At 32.2% G+C, this 22,207-nt stretch overlaps 1 protein-coding gene across 1 annotated transcript; it reads right to left on the bottom strand.

Moving 5' to 3' along the window:
• Positions 1 to 790: 790 nt before the first annotated feature.
• On the bottom strand, positions 791 to 22,156 carry LOC130050297 (uncharacterized). The gene is made up of 14 exons (XM_056149980.1): positions 21,862 to 22,156; positions 20,331 to 20,660; positions 19,585 to 19,998; positions 19,251 to 19,454; positions 18,755 to 18,796; positions 17,361 to 17,699; positions 14,738 to 15,061; positions 8,415 to 8,732; positions 7,708 to 8,139; positions 5,788 to 5,991; positions 4,611 to 4,667; positions 4,028 to 4,342; positions 2,027 to 2,377; positions 791 to 1,402 (listed from the first exon to the last, which is right to left on the bottom strand). The coding sequence occupies exons 1-14, from the start codon at positions 22,130 to 22,132 to the stop codon at positions 1,248 to 1,250; spliced, it is 3,756 nt and encodes a 1,251-aa protein (XP_056005955.1). The 5' UTR covers positions 22,133 to 22,156; the 3' UTR covers positions 791 to 1,247.
• Positions 22,157 to 22,207: the final 51 nt, after the last annotated feature.

Here is a 22,207-nt window from a genome sequence, read left to right as displayed (position 1 = left end):
TATATTCGATAATTTTGATATTTATATGTAACATTTTGATGCATATTCCGTAATCTTTATATTTATGAACGAAAATTTGATTTATATATGTGATAAATCATTATTTATATTCTATAATTTTGTTCCTTGTATTTTATAAATTTTTATTTATATCCGACAATCTTCTTCAATTTATCGAACATAAATAATAAGATTATCGAATATAAATCAAGATTTACCGTATGTAAATCAAAATGTTCGCGTATAAATATCAGGATTATCGAATATACTAGCAAATTAAACGTTTGTACATCAATATCAAAATTGTCGAATATAAATAAAGTTTTATCGAATATGAATAACGAAATTATGGAATACAAGTCAAAACTTATCGGATATGAATATCAAGATTATCGAATATAAATCATGATTTATCGAATATGAATAAAAATATATATCAAAATTTTCATAAAAGAATTTAAAGATTATCGAATATACATCAACATTTTCGTATATAAATATCAAGATTCCCGAATATCAATCAGGATTTTTGCATATATATGAGTAACAAGATAATCGAATAAAAATCAAGATTGATCGAATATCAAGATTTTCGCATATGATCAAGATTATCGAATATAAATCAAGATTTGTATAATATTGCAACGTTTTACAGGCCATATTCGGACGTTGTACGTAACTGATAGCTCTTCCTGATAGAACTGTTATACATGTACATACTCTCTTTTCAGCAATTGGCAAAGAGCGACTACATCTTTCCCGCAAATTTGTAATAAAAAGAGAAAGAAAATAAGTTTCGCATGATTTATTCATATACATAGTCAATGTCCGAACCGATTTTTCATCTTCACTTTACAGATGACATTACATCTGTATTTCGAGGATTTTCTTGTTGTGTTCATAAAATATTAACGCCATTACATCTATATATGCATAACAATCTGATAAAGTATGAAATAGTTTCTACAAAAAAACATCTTTTAAACAGATTAACATTGAAAAATATAATATAATCTTGGTAAAGCTCATCCATGTTACGCAATAACGAACACTAAATTCATAAAAATATTTGTATATTGTAGCATGCATTCTCTCTGTATCACATTATTCATAAAATGTTTCTGGGGATTACATGTGTCGCATACAGGTACCAACAACTCCAGCCAGCCAGTCAGAAAGAGTTCGCACTCCAAAGAAAGTAATTCCTTAGTGCCTACCTCGCTGTGTGGGCGACACAAAAATCACAGCTAACAATGAGAACAATCAGTATCACAGGTGCTACTGTTTGGGCTAAAGCATAATGCACCACATTGACCAACTCTGGTGATGCTAGTAGCACAATTCAAATATCGAGTGCATTCACCTGGATAAGGATGAAGCCCATCAACTAAACATGGATTAACTGCAAAGAAAATTTAAATGCTTTACAAAACATTGTTCATTTTATCATTTCATGGTGCATCTACTTCAGAAAATTGTTTTTGAATGATATATTTTGGTGTTCGCAGATATATTTCAGAACAGTGACTACAGAATACAGGGTAAGTTAGATGCGTCGTAATATACGTACATATACAGTGAAGCTTCGTTAATCCAGACATTTTCCCCTAGCAAAACTGTCCGGATAAATAAAGCATCCGGACAAATGAATCGCATATTTTAGATTTTCATAATAGTAATCATTATTTAACTTGCTTTATCAAATAAATCATAATGTTAACATTTACATGTATTTAATGGACTGATATTTTTCATTTACAATATTTCTCACATTTGCGTCTCCTTCACGTAGGCGTGTTTAATAATCAGTTTGTGAAACGTGAACCATATTTAAAAGTTTGGTGTATTTGCCTTATGTATAGCTTAATCACCAGTTGCTGAAAAATAATTCAATATAGAAAATGAATTAAAAAATTCTTTTTCTTCTTACATGTATACAATTTTGTGTAATTTTTAACACAAGTTAACAAACCTTACTCATGCAAAACATCAGACTGTTATGCAAATTTTCATAAACTGAGCTTACCAGGAAGTGGGTTGATCATCACTGCATTGGAAGCAGGAGAAGTGTCCGAGCTCTGAAGTGTATGTGGATTATCAGCAACACAACGAATATAGTGTCCCTGGAGATCGGTTGATGTGAAATCAATTGAGAACTCAACATCTAGCGTGTTGGAACAGTTCTCTTCATGGAACTTTGGCTTATCATCTCTAAGCGAGGGGGTATATGATGTATAATTTCCTGATGTCCCGTTTCTTATTTCAAGCGACAATGTTCCGGCAGGGTTTCCAACATCCCCTGAACAAGTGTGAATCTTTTCGTTTTTTCCAATTTCCCACGTGTAACCAATTGCTAACGTAGGTGTTGCTGGTTTGACTGAATAAAAGTTCATACAGTTTATTTACTTAAAGTTAAGGCTTATGATATATAACCAGAAATAATAACAAAATTAACTATTAGTGGCATCTAATTATTGTAAATGTACAATATCCCAATTGAGATTAGCTGCAGATCTGTAGCTCTCTGGGGAAATAATGCGACAGACCATAGACCAACATCTCCTTCCCTTATAAAAAGTATCTTCGATTTACGGCGCAGAAGAAATGCGCACAGTTGATACTTTATACCGTTGTGTTCTTCCATCTCCGTCTCAAAATTGTGTTATAAATATTTTAACACATTTCCCCACTACGGCTGTGCCCAAATATACCTTCCAATTTTCATTAAAGCCCCATGCGTCCCAAAAACTCACAGCTTTAATTTTCGTTTGTTGATGTACATGTAGCCAAGCTCTGTAGCCACTCAAATCAACCCCGATTCATTTTCACACTCGTACTCTAATATTCCCATGAAAAATTTATTTAAATATCTTAGATGAAATAAATCCAGTTGATTTTTTAAAAACAAATAGTTGTTTAAATACATAGGTTTCATTAGACAGGTCCCTATCCCCGCCACTCTATTTTTATACTTCGCTATTCGCTATCGAACACCTGTGATTTTTCGTATATATTAATATTATCCTATCAGAAGTATATATTCGGTCTTCATTTATTATAAACATGTAAAATGAAAAATATATCACTTCCATCGATGTAAAATAAGTTCTTGAGTATTGGAAAGTAATCCTACTATTCTGTGAAAGCCTAATCTGGTACCCGCCCACAAAACAGAGTGACGGGGAAAGGGACCAGATTAATGAAAACCGTGGATTAAATTCAATATTCAAAATTATTCAAACAAGACTTTTTAAATAATATGGAATAATATCACTCAAAATATCTAACTAAAATATCTGTGGGGATATTTGTTTACATTATGACCCCTGGGTCGAGGCCTCTGCTGGTGGACTGTTAGTCCCCGAGGGTCTCTACAGCCCAGTAGCTAAGTACTTCATTACTAGCTTGAAAATACGGGTGTATATTTATTTGCTGTTATAAAATTTAAAAATTCATTTCAAAATTAAGGATTACCTCCCTCACGCATAGCTCTTATCCTTAGATGAATTTGGCTCCACTTTTTTTGGTACACTGTTTTTCCCTATAATAGCTCGAAAACTTCATTGTTATTTCGGATTTCAAACATTTCGGTTGAGCATCACTGAAGAGACATGATTTGTCGAAATGCGCATCTGGTGCATCAAAATTGGTACCGTATAAGTTTTACATAGACATTATTGTTTTAAAAAGTACGTTGTATTGTTTAAAAGGGATGGATCTGTAGCTCTCTGGTCTATCCCCATATTTTTCCCAGAGTGCTACATATTTGCAGCTAATCCAAGATATGGAATAGTAAATCACCTTTGATTTTGAAATTGTACTTAATAGTAATAACTGTAGGTCTTTCGCGTGTTCCTCAAAGTATTCGTAAACATATTGGATATGTAATTTTAAAAAAATCTATATATATATATATATATATATATATATATATATATATATATATATATATATATATATTCATAATGAATCTCGAAAGATGAAATATCTCTAAAGTAAACAGAGTCACAAAGCTTTAGAATATTACCTTTCAAATCAAAAGACGGTTTTTCAGAGCAGGTCCTCCCGTCATCAGTCTCCACCGTGAATGTATATTCTGATCTGTCCGAACATGACGCGTTCTTGACTGTGAAAACGGAAGATGAGCCCAAAGTCCAGTTATACTTGTCGGCATATTCACTGATACTGAAGACAATGGTACCGTTTGGATACACCACTAATAAAGCTTGACCTTTTTTCGCGACAGTTATTTGTGTATATGACGTAGACATGTTCATAGAACATGACAGTCTAGCAGTGTCCCCTTCATATGCCGAATCTGACGTGCAGGATTGTAAAGGACCTGTAAATACGGAATCTGTATATCATATTCGTATCAACTTACATATTCTATATTTAGAATGCAATTATAGCCTTTGGCATCTCAGTATTTCGAAAGGTCATACATATTTGAAAACGTCAGTTTTCAAAACAATACCAACTTCACTGACATCAATTACTTCCGACAATCTGGTTTTTTAAAATATAAAATGCCTGCTATAATCCTGTCATCCACCAATGATACTAACTATTGATTGTAAATATAGAAAACTGTTTTATGGATAGCTTACAAAGCAATGCTGGAGTACTAGATGGAGGGATAGTTGTTGTCGCTAATTCTGTCGATCCTGGAAAAGAATTTGAAATGTACAACCAAAGCAATGTAACCATTTGTAGTTGTTTTCATTCCTTTAAAGGCAAAAATATATATCAGGCATACACCGTTGTTTTGCTCCGTTCGTGCGTGGCTCTATAGAATGAATTTGCACTCACGGGATTTATTGCTATATGGAGCTTGTTTCCAGCACTTGTAATATACATTGTAATGTCACGTTTAATTATGATAATTATAACGGGGAAAACTCAGTCTATGATCCACACATCTCTATCCAGATATATGTTACCATGAATTTGAAATGGTTGAAAATAGTTTTGTTGTCAATGAGTTGCTCAGCGAGGACTTTTTGTCCCTTTATAAATTAATTTTGCGAATTGATTTGCGTTTAACGAGTTATATTTTATGGGGGGGGGGGAAATAAATCTGAACTGGTCGCTATGTAATGATAAACATGTATTATGAAAATAGATTTGTGTTTCAAGTGTTTAATCAAATTATCTTTATGCTTTGTTTTGACGATGTTTTTTTTATTGAAGTTATCAGATTGATCACTGTTCGTTATTTTCACCATTCATACACTATATACAGCAAGTTTGACAACGCATTGAAGTCAGAGTCTTTAACACGGGAATCATGAAATTTCCAATTTTTGGAACTTTTTATCCTACCTCGAAGGCCCTAGGGGTTCAGGAGACCTGATATTTACAAGTTATGCCCCCTTGTCCCAATGATGTTTCATACCAAATTTGAAAAGATATGGAATGGTAGATATCAAGAAGTTTAAAATGTTAAATTGTTAACGGACGATGACGGACGACAAAAAATTGCAATAAGTCACCTGAGTTTACTCAAGTGGCCTAAAAGCCCTTTATATTAAACCAATCATGCTAAATTACATTCAAGAGAAATGAAAATGTTGTCAAATTAGGTACATGTACTCGCGTAACATGAGGAATATACAACAATTGCATCTCAAATATTGATTCACAAAGAAGTGTTCAAGGAACTACATTTCTTTAACAATATCTAAATGCAAGTCCTATATCATGATACGATACATACAATTCTAATTTGATAAATGTCTCAGATACTTGACATTTTAGAACCGAAAAATCGACAAATACATTTACCTTCTGTCGTAGTCGTCATCTCCGATTCACACTTCACATTATAGCACCAATCACAAACCCTTGTTTCATGGTTAAAACACAAGTCAGGAATACAACGTTGGCCTGCTGGTATGTAATTAGTACATCTTACATAAGTGTGGCATCCATCCATTTTTTCGTGCGGTCGGTATGCATCTGTTCCATTCGTATCATCACATATACTCTCTAAAACAATGGAAGTAGGTTAATCATTGAATAGGTTTCACCCATATTATAACAAATATACATAATTTTGTGAATGCAAGGTGAAGATAACGAACAGTGATCAATCTCATAACTCCTACAAGCAATACAAAATAGATAGTTGGGCAAACACGGACCCCTGGACACACCAGAGGTGGGATCAGGTGCCTAGGAGGAGTAAGCATCCCCTGTTGACCGGTCACACCCGCCGTGAGCCCCATATCCTGATCAGGTAAACGGAGTTATCCGCAGTCAAAATCAATGTGCCAAGAACGGCTTAACAATCGGTATGAAACACGTCAGACAGCATTTGACCCAATGCGAGGTTGTATTGACGAACTAGATCGTTATAACGAGCATAGAATTTGCGAAATGCTGACTTCAATCGATCCCTGTACCATCAACTTGTTTGTCAGTAGCTTACCTCGATTTAAAAACTGACTATACCCAGAACAAGCTCTTGCATATCGAATCAGTTGAGATATATAAACACCATATGCAGGTGATAATGGAATATTGCTACATAAATGTGGGAAGTTGACGATGAATATAAAACCAAAGTTGTTTCTGTTAAATATTACATGATATATTCCTATCTTATCAGTAGACTATACTATCCTGTCATTGGGTCAAATGCTGTCTGACGTGTTTCATACCAATTTTTAGGCTGTTTTTGGCAAACTGATTTTAACTGCAGATTACTCCGTTTGCCTGATCAAGATATAGGGATCACGGCGGGCTTGACAGGTCGACAGGAATGCTTACTCCTCTTGGACACCTGCTCCCATTTCTGGTAGGCCCAGGGGCCCATGTTTGCCCAACTCTCCATTTTGTATTCCTTATAGTAGTTATGAGATTGATCACTGTTCATTATCTTCACCTTTCATACTACTTAATTTGATACGAATAAGTTTGAATTCAGTGAGGCTTTTTGCATACAAAATGTGCACAAATTTCAATATGACATGCAGAGGCTTTTAGTTCTGTAAACTTGGTTAAATTCAATTAGTCTACACAGATTTAGAGTAACATTGTTAAAAACAATTATTCCATTTCAAGTTTCGAGTGTTAAAGTAATTCCACCCTCCTGTGACGTCAGAAGATTTTTACAAAATCAATGATTTATTTAGATTTGTGCATGATATTACCATAAATTTTGTTGGAGTCTTTTTCAATGGTTATTGTAAAACAAATCTTGTTAAACATAAAATACTTCAAAAGTCTAAGTTATATATGAATAATCAATATGTTTCAAAATATTGAAATCAAGGGCAATGACTTTGTTTTCATTGAATCCTTTATTAAGTTCATCATGCGATAGATTTTTCGTATTTTTACAGAAATTGTGAATAGTTTTGTAAAGAAACAGTTTCATGAAATTATTATGAATACTATCATATTGCTTTAACCAGTTTTTGTAAAATTTTAATAATGCTATTGAAGGCAAATAACTATTTTCTTACATTGATCTATGATTTTTTTATATGTATGTCTCGCATCTTAAAAAGTGTGATGACCTATATATTTTATTTGATAATTTATTAGTTTTAACTCTAATGAATTGAAATAAATACACGTTTCAAACTTTTATCAGATGATAATGCGAGTATGGAGTTACATTAAAAACGAATGATTTAAAACAACCTACAGATAAACTCGTATATTATGAAGTAATTTACCATAATACATTTTACTTACTTGGAATAACGTATATTTCATCTTCAACTACGGTTTCCTTTATTTCACCATTATCTGTTTTAACACTGCAGCGAATCCTCGCCATATTCCAGTCCCTCGTAACTTGCAATAAAAACTTTATCATTCTCGTCCTTGTACAGTTGATATAAGTTGTTTCGTCATCTTCTACAATTAGTATGCTTAGTCCAGTTGCAAAATTTACTCTAAATTTAAGAGGCGGTGCTTCGGGAGTTTTCATGGCATCTGTCACTGCTTTTATATCATATGCATAGCTAACATTGGTGTCGGGGTTAGTAATTGTTATTGATAAATATCCCTCGCTCACTGGATAGCCTACATCTCCGGTACAGGTGTGTACTTTGGCACTGTCATAACTGTTTTCTTTTATGTCTGGATCGAGGCGCAATGTCGATAACTGCTTTTTGGGTGGAGCTGTAGGGAGTAATCAAACTTTTAGTGCTACTGTTTAAACTATTGACTTCCGCACAACCATGCCTTAGTCACCTTTTATTGTTCTACATCAATGCGGTGTACATATATATACATATATATTTCGTATTAATGTATTTTCGTTTAGAATATAAGAGAACTCATACATGTAGTAGCACAAAACACTCCAAAATAAAAACACCACTAAGATAAGCTTAGATATATTCAGTATTATATTTTAATAGCTATATATCTTTCTAGTGAAATGACACCAATACCTTTTGGTTGAATGTGAAGTTGCGCCGGTGCACTGGTCTCTGCATCATCAGATTTTACAACGGTGCAGGTATAGTATCCCTCATCCAAACAACTTAATGCTGCTATGGACATCGTCAAAGAGTTGTTTGTGTAACTGACCGTTACTCCATCTATACTGTTGATAAGGGTGTTTGTTAGAGAGACACTGGCGACCGTCGCGTTATTGTCAGCTCTTCTTATAACAATCGCTTTTACAGCATTCACATTCCTTGCAAAGCATTTGGAAGACACCGTGCTGTTGATGTTAGCTTCAATTTTGTACATATCAAAGGCGACATCTGTAAAAAGGTAATGAAAGTTAGCCTTATCATGCATAGTATTACATACAAACGTTTAATACATTTAACTTTAATAAAATGTTTATTAAAGGTCGAAATATCAAAAGCAGATTTTTAGTTTTTATAAAATTGTGAAATAGAGTGAGTGCAGAGACGGAGATAGTCGATTGTAAAAGGGAAATTGAGTATACTTTATTTACACCATTTTGCGCAGAATGATATGTCCTTTGAAAAAACGAAAGACTGATTCCAAAACAAAGTTATCAAACTATTTCGTTTTGTAACAGTTACTTTAAGCACAATGTACTAATAGTCTAGTTGCATAATTTTTCAGATTTATAAAAGGCTTGCAGTTTTCATGTTTACAAATCAATTGATTATTTGGTTGGTTGGTTGGTTGGTTGGTTGTATATTGTTTAATGTCTCTCTCTCGGGAATTTTTCACTTATATGGAGACGGCACCAATGCCGGTGAAGGGATTATTTGGAATTTTTTATATTGACAAAGACAGTGTGGTATCCAAATATACATCTACTTTATGGATGACCTCTTTAAAGAAATATATATGGTCACTCAACCACATTTCTGATTAATTTGTAGAAAATCCTTGATATAAATACAATACGTATACTGTAAAATATATTTTGGATTATAGCTCTACAAATATACAAATATAAAATGTATTGTAGACTTTAAAATATTGATGAAACATCTGAAGGACTTTTATGCAACTTTAAAGGATGTATTTCACAATATTCAGAAACACTATTTGCTACTGGCAATACAAAGCATTTTCATTTTTTCAAAAAGATGGTAATTAATCTTAGAGAGTATTATCATTGAATATCATAATCCCACCCTCAGAGGGGGGCTGCCCTCCAGTTGAAGATCAAGAAGATACTTTCATGGACTAGCTATTAAAAATTGTGTATCCTTTTGCATATGGGGGCCTTTCAATTAATCACATTACTATCGTCACGTGGTACATTTTTGCAACATATAATTATAAACCTATAAGTATTTCTTTAAATGTGTGTGTTTAATACTTAATTTTCGACGTTGCACCATACACGTAAATCTTAGAAGACAAGTAAATATAGGTATAATACTTGTATGTCTGTCTGATGTATAGTGCTTGTGTATAATATATGTATAATACTTGTATATCTATGTCTGATGTATAGTGCTTGTGTATAATATATGTATAATACTTGTATATCTATGTCTGATGTATAGTGCTTGTGTATAATATATGTATAATACTTGTATATCTATGTCTGATGTATAGTGCTTGTGTATAATATATGTATAACACTTGTGTATCTATGTCTGATGTATAGTGCTTGTGTATAATATATGTATAATACTTGTATGTCTGTCTGATGTATAGTGCTTGTGTATAATATATGTATAATACTTGTATATCTATGTCTGATGTATAGTGCTTGTGTATAATATATGTATAATAATTGTATATCTATGTCTGATGTATAGTGCTTGTGTATAATATATGTATAATACTTGTATGTCTGTCTGATGTATAGTGCTAGTGTGTAATATATGTATAATACTTGTATGTCTGTCTGATGTATAGTGTTTGTGTATAATATATGTATAATAATTGTATGTCTATGTCTGATGTATAGTGCTTGTGTATAATATATGTATAATACTTGTATATCTATGTCTGATGTATAGTTCTAGTGTGTATAATATATGTATAATACTTGTGTATCTATGTCTGATGTATAGTGTTTGTGTATAATACTTGTATATCTATGTCTGATGTATAGTGTTTGTGTATAATATATGTATAACACTTCTATATTTATGTCTGATGTATAGTGCTTGTGTATGATATATGTATAATACTTGTATGTCTAAGTCTGATGTATAGTGTTTGTGTATAATACTTGTGTATCTATGTCTGATGTATAATGCTGGTGTATAATATATGTATAATACTTGTATGTCTGTCTGATGTATAGTGTTTGTGTATAATATATGTATAACACTTGTATATCTATGTCTGATGTATAGTGCTTGTGTATAATATATGTATAATACTTGTATGTCTGTCTGATGTATAGAGCTTGTGTATAATATATGTATAATACTTGTATATCTATGTCTGATGTATAGTGCTTGTGTATAATATATGTATAATACTTGTATATCTATGTCTGATGTATAGTGCTTGTGTATAATATATGTATAATACTTGTGTGTCTGATGTATAGTGCTTCTGTATAATATATGTATAATACTTGTGTATCTATGTCTGATGTATAGTGCTTGTGTATAATATATGTATAATACTTGTATGTCTGTCTGATGTATAGTGCTTGTGTATAATATATGTATAATAATTGTATGTCTATGTCTGATGTATAGTGTTTGTGTATAATACTTGTATATCTATGTCTGATGTATAGTGCTGGTGTATAATATATGTATAATACTTGTATGTCTGTCTGATGTATAGTGCTTGTGTATAATATATGTATAATACTTGTATATCTATGTCTGATGTATAGTGCTTGTGTATAATATATGTATAATACTTGTATATCTATGTCTGATGTATAGTGCTTGTGTATAATATATGTATAATACTTGTATATCTATGTCTGATGTATAGTGCTTGTGTATAATATATGTATAATACTTGTATATCTATGTCTGATGTATAAAGCTTGTGTATAATATATGTATAATACTTGTGTGTCTGATGTATAGTGCTTCTGTATAATATATGTATAATACTTGTGTATCTATGTCTGATGTATAGTGCTTGTGTATAATATATGTATAATACTTGTATGTCTGTCTGATGTATAGTGCTTGTGTATAATATATGTATAATAATTGTATGTCTATGTCTGATGTATAGTGTTTGTGTATAATACTTGTATATCTATGTCTGATGTATAGTGCTGGTGTATAATATATGTATAATACTTGTATGTCTGTCTGATGTATAGTGCTTGTGTATAATATATGTATAATACTTGTATATCTATGTCTGATGTATAGTGCTTGTGTATAATATATGTATAATACTTGTATATCTATGTCTGATGTATAGAGCTTGTGTATAATATATGTATAATACTTGTATATCTATGTCTGATGTATAGTGTTTGTGTATAATATATGTATAATACTTGTATATCTATGTCTGATGTATAGAGCTTGTGTATAATATATGTATAATACTTGTATGTCTGTCTGATGTATAGTGCTTGTGTATAATACTTGTGTATCTATGTCTGATGTATAGTTCTAGTGTGTATAATATATGTATAATACTTGTATATCTATGTCTGATGTATAGTGTTTGTATATGATATATGTATAATACTTGTATGTCTGTCTGATGTATAGTGCTTGTGTATAATATATGTATAATACTTGTATGTCTGTCTGATGTATAGTGCTTGTGTTTAATATATGTATAATACTTGTATATCTATGTCTGATGTATAGTGCTTGTGTATAATATATGTATAATACTTGTATATCTATGTCTGATGTATAGTGTTTGTATATAATATATGTATAATACTTGTGTGTCTGATGTATAGTGTTTGTGTATATTATATGTATAATACTTGTGTATCTATGTCTGATGTATAGTGTTTGTGTATAATATATGTATAATACTTGTATGTCTGTCTGATGTATAGTGCTAGTGAATAATATATCTATAATAATTGTATGTCTATGTCTGATGTATAGTGTTTGTGTATAATACTTGTATATCTATGTCTGATGTATAGTGCTGGTGTATAATATATGTATAATAATTGTATATCTATGTCTGATGTATAGTGTTTGTGTAATATATGTATAATAATTGTATGTCTATGTCTGATGTATAGTGTTTGTGTAATATATGTATAATAATTGTATGTCTATGTCTGATGTATAGTGTTTGTGTATAATATAATGTAATACTTGTACGTCTGTCTGATGTATAGTGCTTGTGTATAATATATGTATAATACTTGTATGTCTATGTCTGATGTATAGTGCTAGTGTATAATATATGTATAATACTTGTATATCTATGTCTGATGTATAGTGTTTGTGTATAATATATGTATAATACTTGTATGTCTGTCTGATGTATAGTGTTTGTGTATAATATATGTATAATACTTGTATATCTATGTCTGATGTATAGTGCTTGTGTATAATATATGTATAATACTTGTATGTCTGTCTGATGTATAGTGTTTGTGTATAATATATGTATAATACTTGTATATCTATGTCTGATGTATAGAGCTTGTGTATAATATATGTATAATACTTGTATGTCTGTCTGATGTATAGTGCTTGTGTATAATACTTGTGTATCTATGTCTGATGTATAGTTCTAGTGTGTATAATATATGTATAATACTTGTATATCTATGTCTGATGTATAGTGTTTGTATATGATATATGTATAATACTTGTATGTCTGTCTGATGTATAGTGCTTGTGTATAATATATGTATAATACTTGTATGTCTGTCTGATGTATAGTGCTTGTGTTTAATATATGTATAATACTTGTATATCTATGTCTGATGTATAGTGCTTGTGTATAATATATGTATAATACTTGTATATCTATGTCTGATGTATAGTGTTTGTATATAATATATGTATAATACTTGTGTGTCTGATGTATAGTGCTTGTGTATAATATATGTATAATACTTGTGTATCTATGTCTGATGTATAGTGTTTGTGTATAATATATGTATAATACTTGTATGTCTGTCTGATGTATAGTGCTAGTGAATAATATATGTATAATAATTGTATGTCTATGTCTGATGTATAGTGTTTGTGTATAATACTTGTATATCTATGTCTGATGTATAGTGCTGGTGTATAATATATGTATAATAATTGTATATCTATGTCTGATGTATAGTGTTTGTGTAATATATGTATAATAATTGTATGTCTATGTCTGATGTATAGTGTTTGTGTAATATATGTATAATAATTGTATGTCTATGTCTGATGTATAGTGTTTGTGTATAATATAATGTAATACTTGTACGTCTGTCTGATGTATAGTGCTTGTGTATAATATATGTATAATACTTGTATGTCTATGTCTGATGTATAGTGCTAGTGTATAATATATGTATAATACTTGTATATCTATGTCTGATGTATAGTGTTTGTGTATAATATATGTATAATACTTGTATGTCTGTCTGATGTATAGTGTTTGTGTATAATATATGTATAATACTTGTATATCTATGTCTGATGTATAGTGCTTGTGTATAATATATGTATAATACTTGTATGTCTGTCTGATGTATAGTGTTTGTGTATAATATATGTATAATACTTGTATATCTATGTCTGATGTATAGTGCTTGTGTATAATACATGTATAATACTTGTATATCTATGTCTGATGTATAGTGCTTGTGTATAATATATGTATAATACTTGTATATCTATGTCTGATGTATAGTGCTTGTGTATAATATATGTATAATACTTGTATATCTATGTCTGATGTATAGTGCTTGTGTATAATACATGTATAATACTTGTATATCTATGGCTGATGTATAGTGTTTGTGTATAATATAATGTAATACTTGTATATTTATGTCTGATGTATAGAGCTTGTGTATAATATATGTATAATACTTGTATGTCTATGTCTGGTGTATAGTGCTTGTGTATAATAGATGTATAATACTTGTATATCTATGTCTGATGTATAGTGCTTGTGTATAATACATGTATAATACTTGTATATCTATGTCTGATGTATAGTGCTTGTGTATAATATATGCAAATCCCTGTAATTCAGTGACACATAAAACACGCAAGTGTATCAAATTAGAGATGCAATACATACAAGTTTATGTGCTTATTTTTTACTTATGTAAATCTGTTTATTGTATATCAGTTGTTTTAATAATAATTAAAAGATAATTATTTTTTTTTTTAAAAACTTCCGTGCGAAACTATACCTGCGCTTCCAACAATAATTGACTTGAATTTATTTGCAAATGGCCATTGCATAATTGAACATTTAAGATCGGTATTATTGAAACTTCCATCAGCTATCATAGGATTTGATGGTTTCCAAACGACATTCACAAGACAGTGTGGGTCGTTTCTTTCAGTGATAACTGTTGATCCTTCAATTTCGGTAGAACTGCTCTCTGATTGTCTTTTGTAGTACGCTTTAATGTCTGCGTGAGACTCATCTAGAGTAGCTGTACAGTTGAATTCAATCTGTGAACCCTCTTGGTAAATTGGACTCGTGTTTATACTGAATGCTGTCAGATTGCCTGAAAATCAATTTTTATAGTACTGTAAAATTATTAGGTTTCGTGGATTTCCAGATTACTCCTATCTCAGGAATTTCAAACCACAACGAAATACACAAATATAATAATTCAGTGTACCGAAACCATACCCACGAAATTACATCCCAACGAAAGGATAAAATATGGACAATCCACGAAAATTAGTCACCCCAAAAGCAAGTGATTTCACGCTAAATAATAGACTTGATTTTAACATATCGCTGTATTTATTGTGATATAGGATTTACAATAATAGTAATTAGTAAATGGACAAACTTTAATAAAGCATACGTGCTTTAATGTTTTACGATATATGCACTCCACAAAGACAAGAGTAAATTTTTTTTTTTTTAAAATGATCAAACAAATAGTTTAACAAAATGAACTGAACTAAACTTACATATATGATAAAGTATATGATTTTTGAAACTTAATTTCCTGACATAGAATTGTTATTTCATCATAATGATGGTATTCATTGTGTTTCTGCTGAAATGTGTTGTCAGAATGGTTATTTTTGTTCAATCCCAGAAAGCTTGTGACAAATGTAAAGTAACTGAGTAAGTTTTATGTATTATTTTACGTCATATCAAAAAACAATTCACCAATGTAGAGACGTCACCAGCCGTAACGAAAGTGTCACAATTTTGTACCTATCTATGATGATTACGACCAACCCAGGGAGGGTTATTGATGCAAAGTGAGAGCCCTACCTGCACTAAGCTACCGCGACCGGTAACTAAGAAAGTATTCTATCACATGAAACATTATGGTCATTAGTAATACTAGTTTAAAAAGATATACGGTACATTCCTTTATAAAATTATGGTACAAATCAATCGCCTTTAGAAGTTCATTTATCTATAACTAGTTTTGTTCAATTCAACTGAAAGCTCGCAATTATACTTAATATCTGGGAAGGAAACTTTAATTAGTTGCAATTTCTGACAGCGGTAGGTCAGTGGTAGAGCATTCTCTTCGTGGTCGTGAGCCCTGTTCGTGTCATGACCGCGCCAAGCCTTAGACGTAAACAAAAATATAGTGACTATTTCTTTGCCAAACACTCGGAAGTGGAAGTGAGTGACACGGATCTTTGGGATATGGCCGTAAAAATGAAGGTCCCGTGTCGAGGCACGCGTTGGCACGCTAAAGATCACTAAATGATACGGCCCTGAGCACTAAGCATAGGTCTAAATTTGTTGTATTTCGCCAACAACTGGTGACAGAATACAGAAACAGAAAAAATAGAAATAAACATATTCCCCGAAACAAACGTTCCCCCAAAACATAAAACACACAGAACATTAAATGATTTATTCTCGCATGTGAACGAAACGGTCAATACTTCTGATTTTCTAAACGTTAACCAAATGGTCAGATTTACTATCAATTTGGTACTTACTGCTTGATCTGAAAATAATATTATAAATGTTCAGATACTGGATAAGGTTAAATAGGTGTTGTAATTGTTGTGATTTTATAGGTGTTTGTTTTTTAAAGATAATTAGAGTTTGTGTATACAAATGAATTGCCAAAACTGGAGTATGTGAGTTGCAAATATTGTCAACAGGTACACTTATAGTACTCATAATTGAATGTTAACTACATAATGCCTATTAGCAAACCATTTCATACACTATATCAAAGTCTCTTATATCGATGTTTTATGAATGATAACTGTAGTTCTATTTGTTAGTTGGCTAGTAGTATATTGTTTATCGTCTCACTGAAGACTTTATCACTCCTATGGAGACGTCATATTGCCTGTGAAGGTCTGTACGATTCTGTAACCTCGGCGCTTACAGCCTTTGAGCAGGCAGGGATCTTTATCGGGCCACACCTACTGTGACACGGGGCCTCTTCATTCGCGGTCTCATTTGAAGGACCTCCCCATTAAGTCGCCCCTTACGACATGCAAGCGGTACTGAGGACCTATTCTAACCCGGATCCCCACGAGAGAGGTTTTATATGAATATTGCTGTCTTGTGATAAATGCTGAAAATGACTGTCACTGACACACATGTAACTACATGTGTTTTCTAGTATATCGTCTAAACTTTGTACATTTACAGTGATTGAGAACGAATTGTTATCTATATTTAGAAATGAAATGCAACCTTGACTGATTCCTGTGCCTTACACAGTATAAGTTATATAAGACACATCCTTCTGGTATTCAATAATTAATTCAATTATTTACTCCCATCGTTGTACATGTAAATGCTTGTTAATTACTGTTGATTGACCTGATCAATCTGATAACTCAAAATGATAAACTTACTGATAACATTTAGTCTAAATGTTTCAACAGAAAGGGCAACCAATGAATCTGTTCCCATGCCGGTGATACTATATCGTCCTTTCCCACTGCAATTGACTGAATGGAATGTCATGGATAAAACCATCGGCGTTGAAGCAAAGTTGGTGGATATGTCCATGTCAGAACGGGACTGAGATTGCACGGTGCCGTCTGGGAGAATTTCTGCTATTTTTTCCTCACTTCCTTGACTTGACTCTGGGAGGAATGTGATGTTTAGGCTGACGAATGTGTTATCTAGGACAACACATTTTACGATGGCTGATGTCCCCTCCGAGTGGGTGGAATCATTACAGGACACATCTATAATACGCGTAATGTTATAAATGTCTTGTATACCAAACGTTTTGCACTGATATTGTTGAAAACATAATGCATGATACACATAGGATATATAGCAAAAAACGTTATATCCAAACTTGCGGCATCAAAGTAATGTAGAAATACACAGATACTGAATATCATATTTTACGTCAAATTAGGCCCTATCCATACCCAGCAGACACAGGACTCAAAAAGACGTTTGATTTTCGTCAGTATTTGGTTGTGACGTCATAGGACTAAATTCAACACCCAGTTCATATATATTTTCCTTTATTAAAGGGACTGATTCACGATTTTACCCAAAATTTTGTTTTTCATTTTTAATGATCAAAATCTACTGTCTAATGTGTTTGAAAGATTTCACATGAAAATTAAGGTTATACATTATCACAGAAGCTCATTTTATAGAGTTCATTATTTATTTTGTAAACAAAGATTGTGGTATGTTATTGTTTACGGAATTTTCAAAAGAAATGGATATCAATCAAAGTATTATTATATGTTTCATTTTTCAAGCATTTTGGGGGGGGGGTGAAATGTATCATCTAAAAGTTAAAAATTGTGACTATGCAAAATTAAGATACATTATATTACAAAATCAATATTTCACTTGTTTGTTTGTTTACATAAAAAGACTCGAGTCTTTGTTTACATAACACATATCTAAGGCTAAAATATTGCTTTCATTCATACATTCAGAAGGTCAAAATTTTGTCTGTCAACATTAAATGAGTTATATTTCTAATGGTTAACATCAAAAGTAAAAAATATTTTTATCAAAAAACGTGAACCAGTCCCTTTAATGAACATCTACTTCTTGTAACATTTCATAGCAATTTTCTATAATTTTCCTCTTAAATATTTGAAGAAACCATATCCCCCCATAAATTACAATGATGATAGCTTCAGCAATATATAGATATTTTTTCAAAAAATCAAATCCCTTGGTGAATCATTTTCATAACAACATCATGGATAGTATGAATGGAAACACAGAAGCACATTCTATGTATGTAAAGTAAATTCCAACTCACAATGTGTTCCTGGTGGTAGGGTTGTCATTATTGTTGTAGGCCCTAAATGGAAATAATCAAGTTTACAGTAAGACAAATACTGTTTAACATATATGAGGTAATAATTTGATATCTAGAGTATATTGAAATATGCCAATACCATTAACTAGCATTCAAATAAAAGTACCCTTTTTTAAAACACTATTGTCAATTGTTTGTCAATGATTTGGAATTTACGTCCCATTTCAAATGATATGATTGTCTTCAAATTTAATGATTGTTATTCTACCTTAAAGTTATATTTCATGACTACCAACAAATTTAAAAACTAAAATAGATAAAAACATTATCAACACAAAGTAAGATTTTTTTCTTCATACTGTAGATCATTTGCAAGCTTAGTATTAAACATTTAAAAGAAATTACACATGAAATAAACAGTAAAGTTGAATCGAAGTCACATTAAATGTGCTATCATTACCAATAGTGTTAATTAGGAATTAGAAAGACATTTTACCAGGTGTTGTTATTTCCTCGCAAGTAAAACTACCGTCACAAGGTACACAATGTCTGGTTGTATATTCTATGCAATGGCTGGTAGGACAGCGATTTCCTACAGCATACATTTTCCCTCCGATTTCCGTACAATCGACATAACTATTGCAGTCATTGTTCGGATGCTTTCTGATAGATTGGTGCTCATATCCGTCACAAAAGTTACCTAAAGTAAATTTTCCGTTACAATTCAAACAACAGAAAGACAGATAAGCCTTGTACAAACTAATCTAGCAGGACATCAACGAGATTGAAATTATTCCTAGATTTTTATGAAATTATAGAAAATGTCTTACCAGGAATCACTGTTATGCGTGACTCCACAGAAGAGTGCACTGTCTCGTCGTCCTTCAGCACACATTTCACAGTCCCATTATTGAACTCCATCGTCAAGTCAAGCAAAAATGTTATCGTTTCCTGGTTGTTACACGACACATTCGTTTTCCAATCAGACACAAGAAGGAACTGGGCAGTCGTTCCTGTGATGTTGATGTAAGTTATATTGTTCGTAGGATCCAGCATTTTTTCGGTCTCTGCTATTTTGTTTGAGTATCTAAAACCAGTCACAGCGTTCGGTTTGAATATTTGAACTTCCAAGTAGTTATTTCTGTCTGCCATTCCGGTGTGCTCCATGGAACAAATATGATTGAGGCCTGCTCTGGCGAAAGGTTCGAAGATGTCGGGATGTAATTTCAATTCTGGTTTAGCTCCTTGCAACATGACAATAACATTCAGTAAGGATATGACCAAGTAATTCAGAAGTGATAATAGTTGATGGATAGAATTTGATAACACAGTGTTTAAGTACATGTAAACATGTATAATTAAGTACATCACCATAATTTTAAAATACTATTTACAGAACAAGATTACTAGGGAAACTATATGGATCAAACTAAATACAGTACGTTGAAGTGTCTGACTACGCATAGATACAGCGAAACTGAATTGACAATTTCGCCTTTGAAATATATCAAAAATTCACAAATTGCTAAATACAAATACATAATGTAGGCAAATAAGTAAACGTTAAATTAATTACCTTCCACAATAAACGTCATATTGGGAGCGGTTATTATAGAATTCTTCTTTGTCGACATTTTGCAACCAAACATTCCTTGATCTTCGCACTCCACACTGGATATTCTCAAGATCAGTCGTTCATCGCCACCATACGATTGTGTTGTTACAGAGTATCTCGCATTAGTTATGAGCATTGAGGCCGTTCCTGAACTATTCATAACAGCAATTTCGGCACCATCTTTAGATAAAATGATTTCCTGAAAAATTGATGACGCACTGCGGGCTATGCATTCTATTTCTTGGAAACTTTTTGTCAGGTTTGATTTGCTATATTCAAAAAATGCAACATCTGAAATAAAGTAATGTATATTTTTATTTTATACACACACTCATGTACATATCGTTATTTTATTTTTGAAATGTATATATTATTTTCATCTTTTTGAAACAGGTGCTCTCCCGTGGGGATCTGGGTTAGAATAGATCCTCAGTACCCCTTGCTTGTCGTAAGAGGCGACTAAATGGAGTGGTCCTTCGCCTGAGACCATAAAAACCGAGGTCCCGTTTCACAGTACGTGTGGAACGATAAAGATCCCTCCCTGCTCAAAGGCCATAAGCGCCGAGCATAGGTCTAAAATTTGCAGCCCTTCACCGGCATTAGTGACGTCTCCATATGAGTGAAAAATTCTTGAGAGGGACGTTAAACAATATTCAATCAATCAATACAACAGTTATGTCGGTCGTTTCTACGATGGTATGTTTGTTCATTCGTTCATTAATAAGACCTTTCTTGATTAGTTGGTTCAGCCCTGTATTCAAAATTTAAGACAAATCTCTTTCCGAATGCCTTAAAACTCGCAGAAAGTATTACTTATATGACGTCCTTGATTCATATTGGTTTTCAAAGTCAAGTATGAGAGGTGAGGGTCACTGAAATGGATATTGGGAATTGTTTCAAAAAGAGTATCAAAATGCCAGGCAGGCACCTAATATGCAAACTTTAGTTCCTAGTGGTGTTAATGAAAGGTGAAGATAACGAACAGTGATCAATATTGTACTCGATACATTAAGGCACTGAAATGGAAATTTCGAAAATCTTTGTATACAATACTAAATCATAAGCTGCAATTCTTATTCAGGTTTATCAAACTTTCAGAAATGAAAAACTACATGTATTTCATGTTGGATCTCAAGAAGGAAAGTAAGTTCCCTGTAGTTTTTGTTATGTGCTATGTACATATTTGATATCAAATAGACGTGCTGAATGCTATCGTACGCAAACATCTCGATTCCTACAAGTGTTCAAGTTTAAATCAAAGTTACAATCAAAGTCAAAATCCCCTGTGTTTCTCATTTCGAAAACTCCTGTGGGTCTTTTATATTATGATACGCCATGTTGTGATAGGATACCCCACTTTTTCATATATCTTCCGAAATACGTGCAAAGTGCATTTTCTCATATTTTACTAGGGAACAAATGCTTCATCTAACGTTACTAGAAATTGGGACATTTGATCGTATTAGTTCACTCCATTGTTTATTAAACATACCAGCAGATGATACATTCAGCGTCTTTTCAGCAATCTTAGTCTTATTCAGCACATTGTTTCGTACAACACAGCGGACTATGACGCCGTTTTGATTGAAAGTCAGTGGAAGAGGGGGACCACCAACCCAGTTGAAATCAATGGAACAGTCGGTGTTAGGTCCAGTCCCAAAATCTGGACCGGGAATTGTGAAAAGAATGTTGGAATCTTTGATTAATTCAGCGTAAAAGTAACTATAATCTGGATCCACTTTCGTTGTACAATTGAAAGTCATCAGATCACCTTCGTTGTAATGTACCTTAGAGTCGATGCTTACTTCTGACATAGGAGCTGGAAGTACAAACAATTC

The sequence above is a fragment of the Ostrea edulis genome, chromosome 9, assembly GCF_947568905.1.
Source record: "Ostrea edulis chromosome 9, xbOstEdul1.1, whole genome shotgun sequence".
Taxonomy (NCBI): Eukaryota; Metazoa; Mollusca; class Bivalvia; order Ostreida; family Ostreidae; genus Ostrea; species Ostrea edulis.
The sequence above is the reverse complement of the archived record's forward strand: the minus strand, read 5'-3'. Positions and strand labels throughout refer to the sequence as shown.

What these genes read in the sequence shown, in the direction of transcription:
- LOC130050297 (XM_056149980.1), bottom strand. Translation starts at nt 22,132, where the DNA reads ATGACTTTCAATTGTACAACGAAAGTGGATCCAGATTATAGTTACTTT. An exon ending in ACGCATAACAGTGATTCCTG is followed by an intron (nt 19,455 to 19,584) that starts GTAAGACATTTT and finishes AATTTACTTTAG; the next exon opens with GTAACTTTTGTGACGGATAT. An exon ending in CGAGGAAATAACAACACCTG is followed by an intron (nt 18,797 to 19,250) that starts GTAAAATGTCTT and finishes ATTTCCATTTAG; the next exon opens with GGCCTACAACAATAATGACA.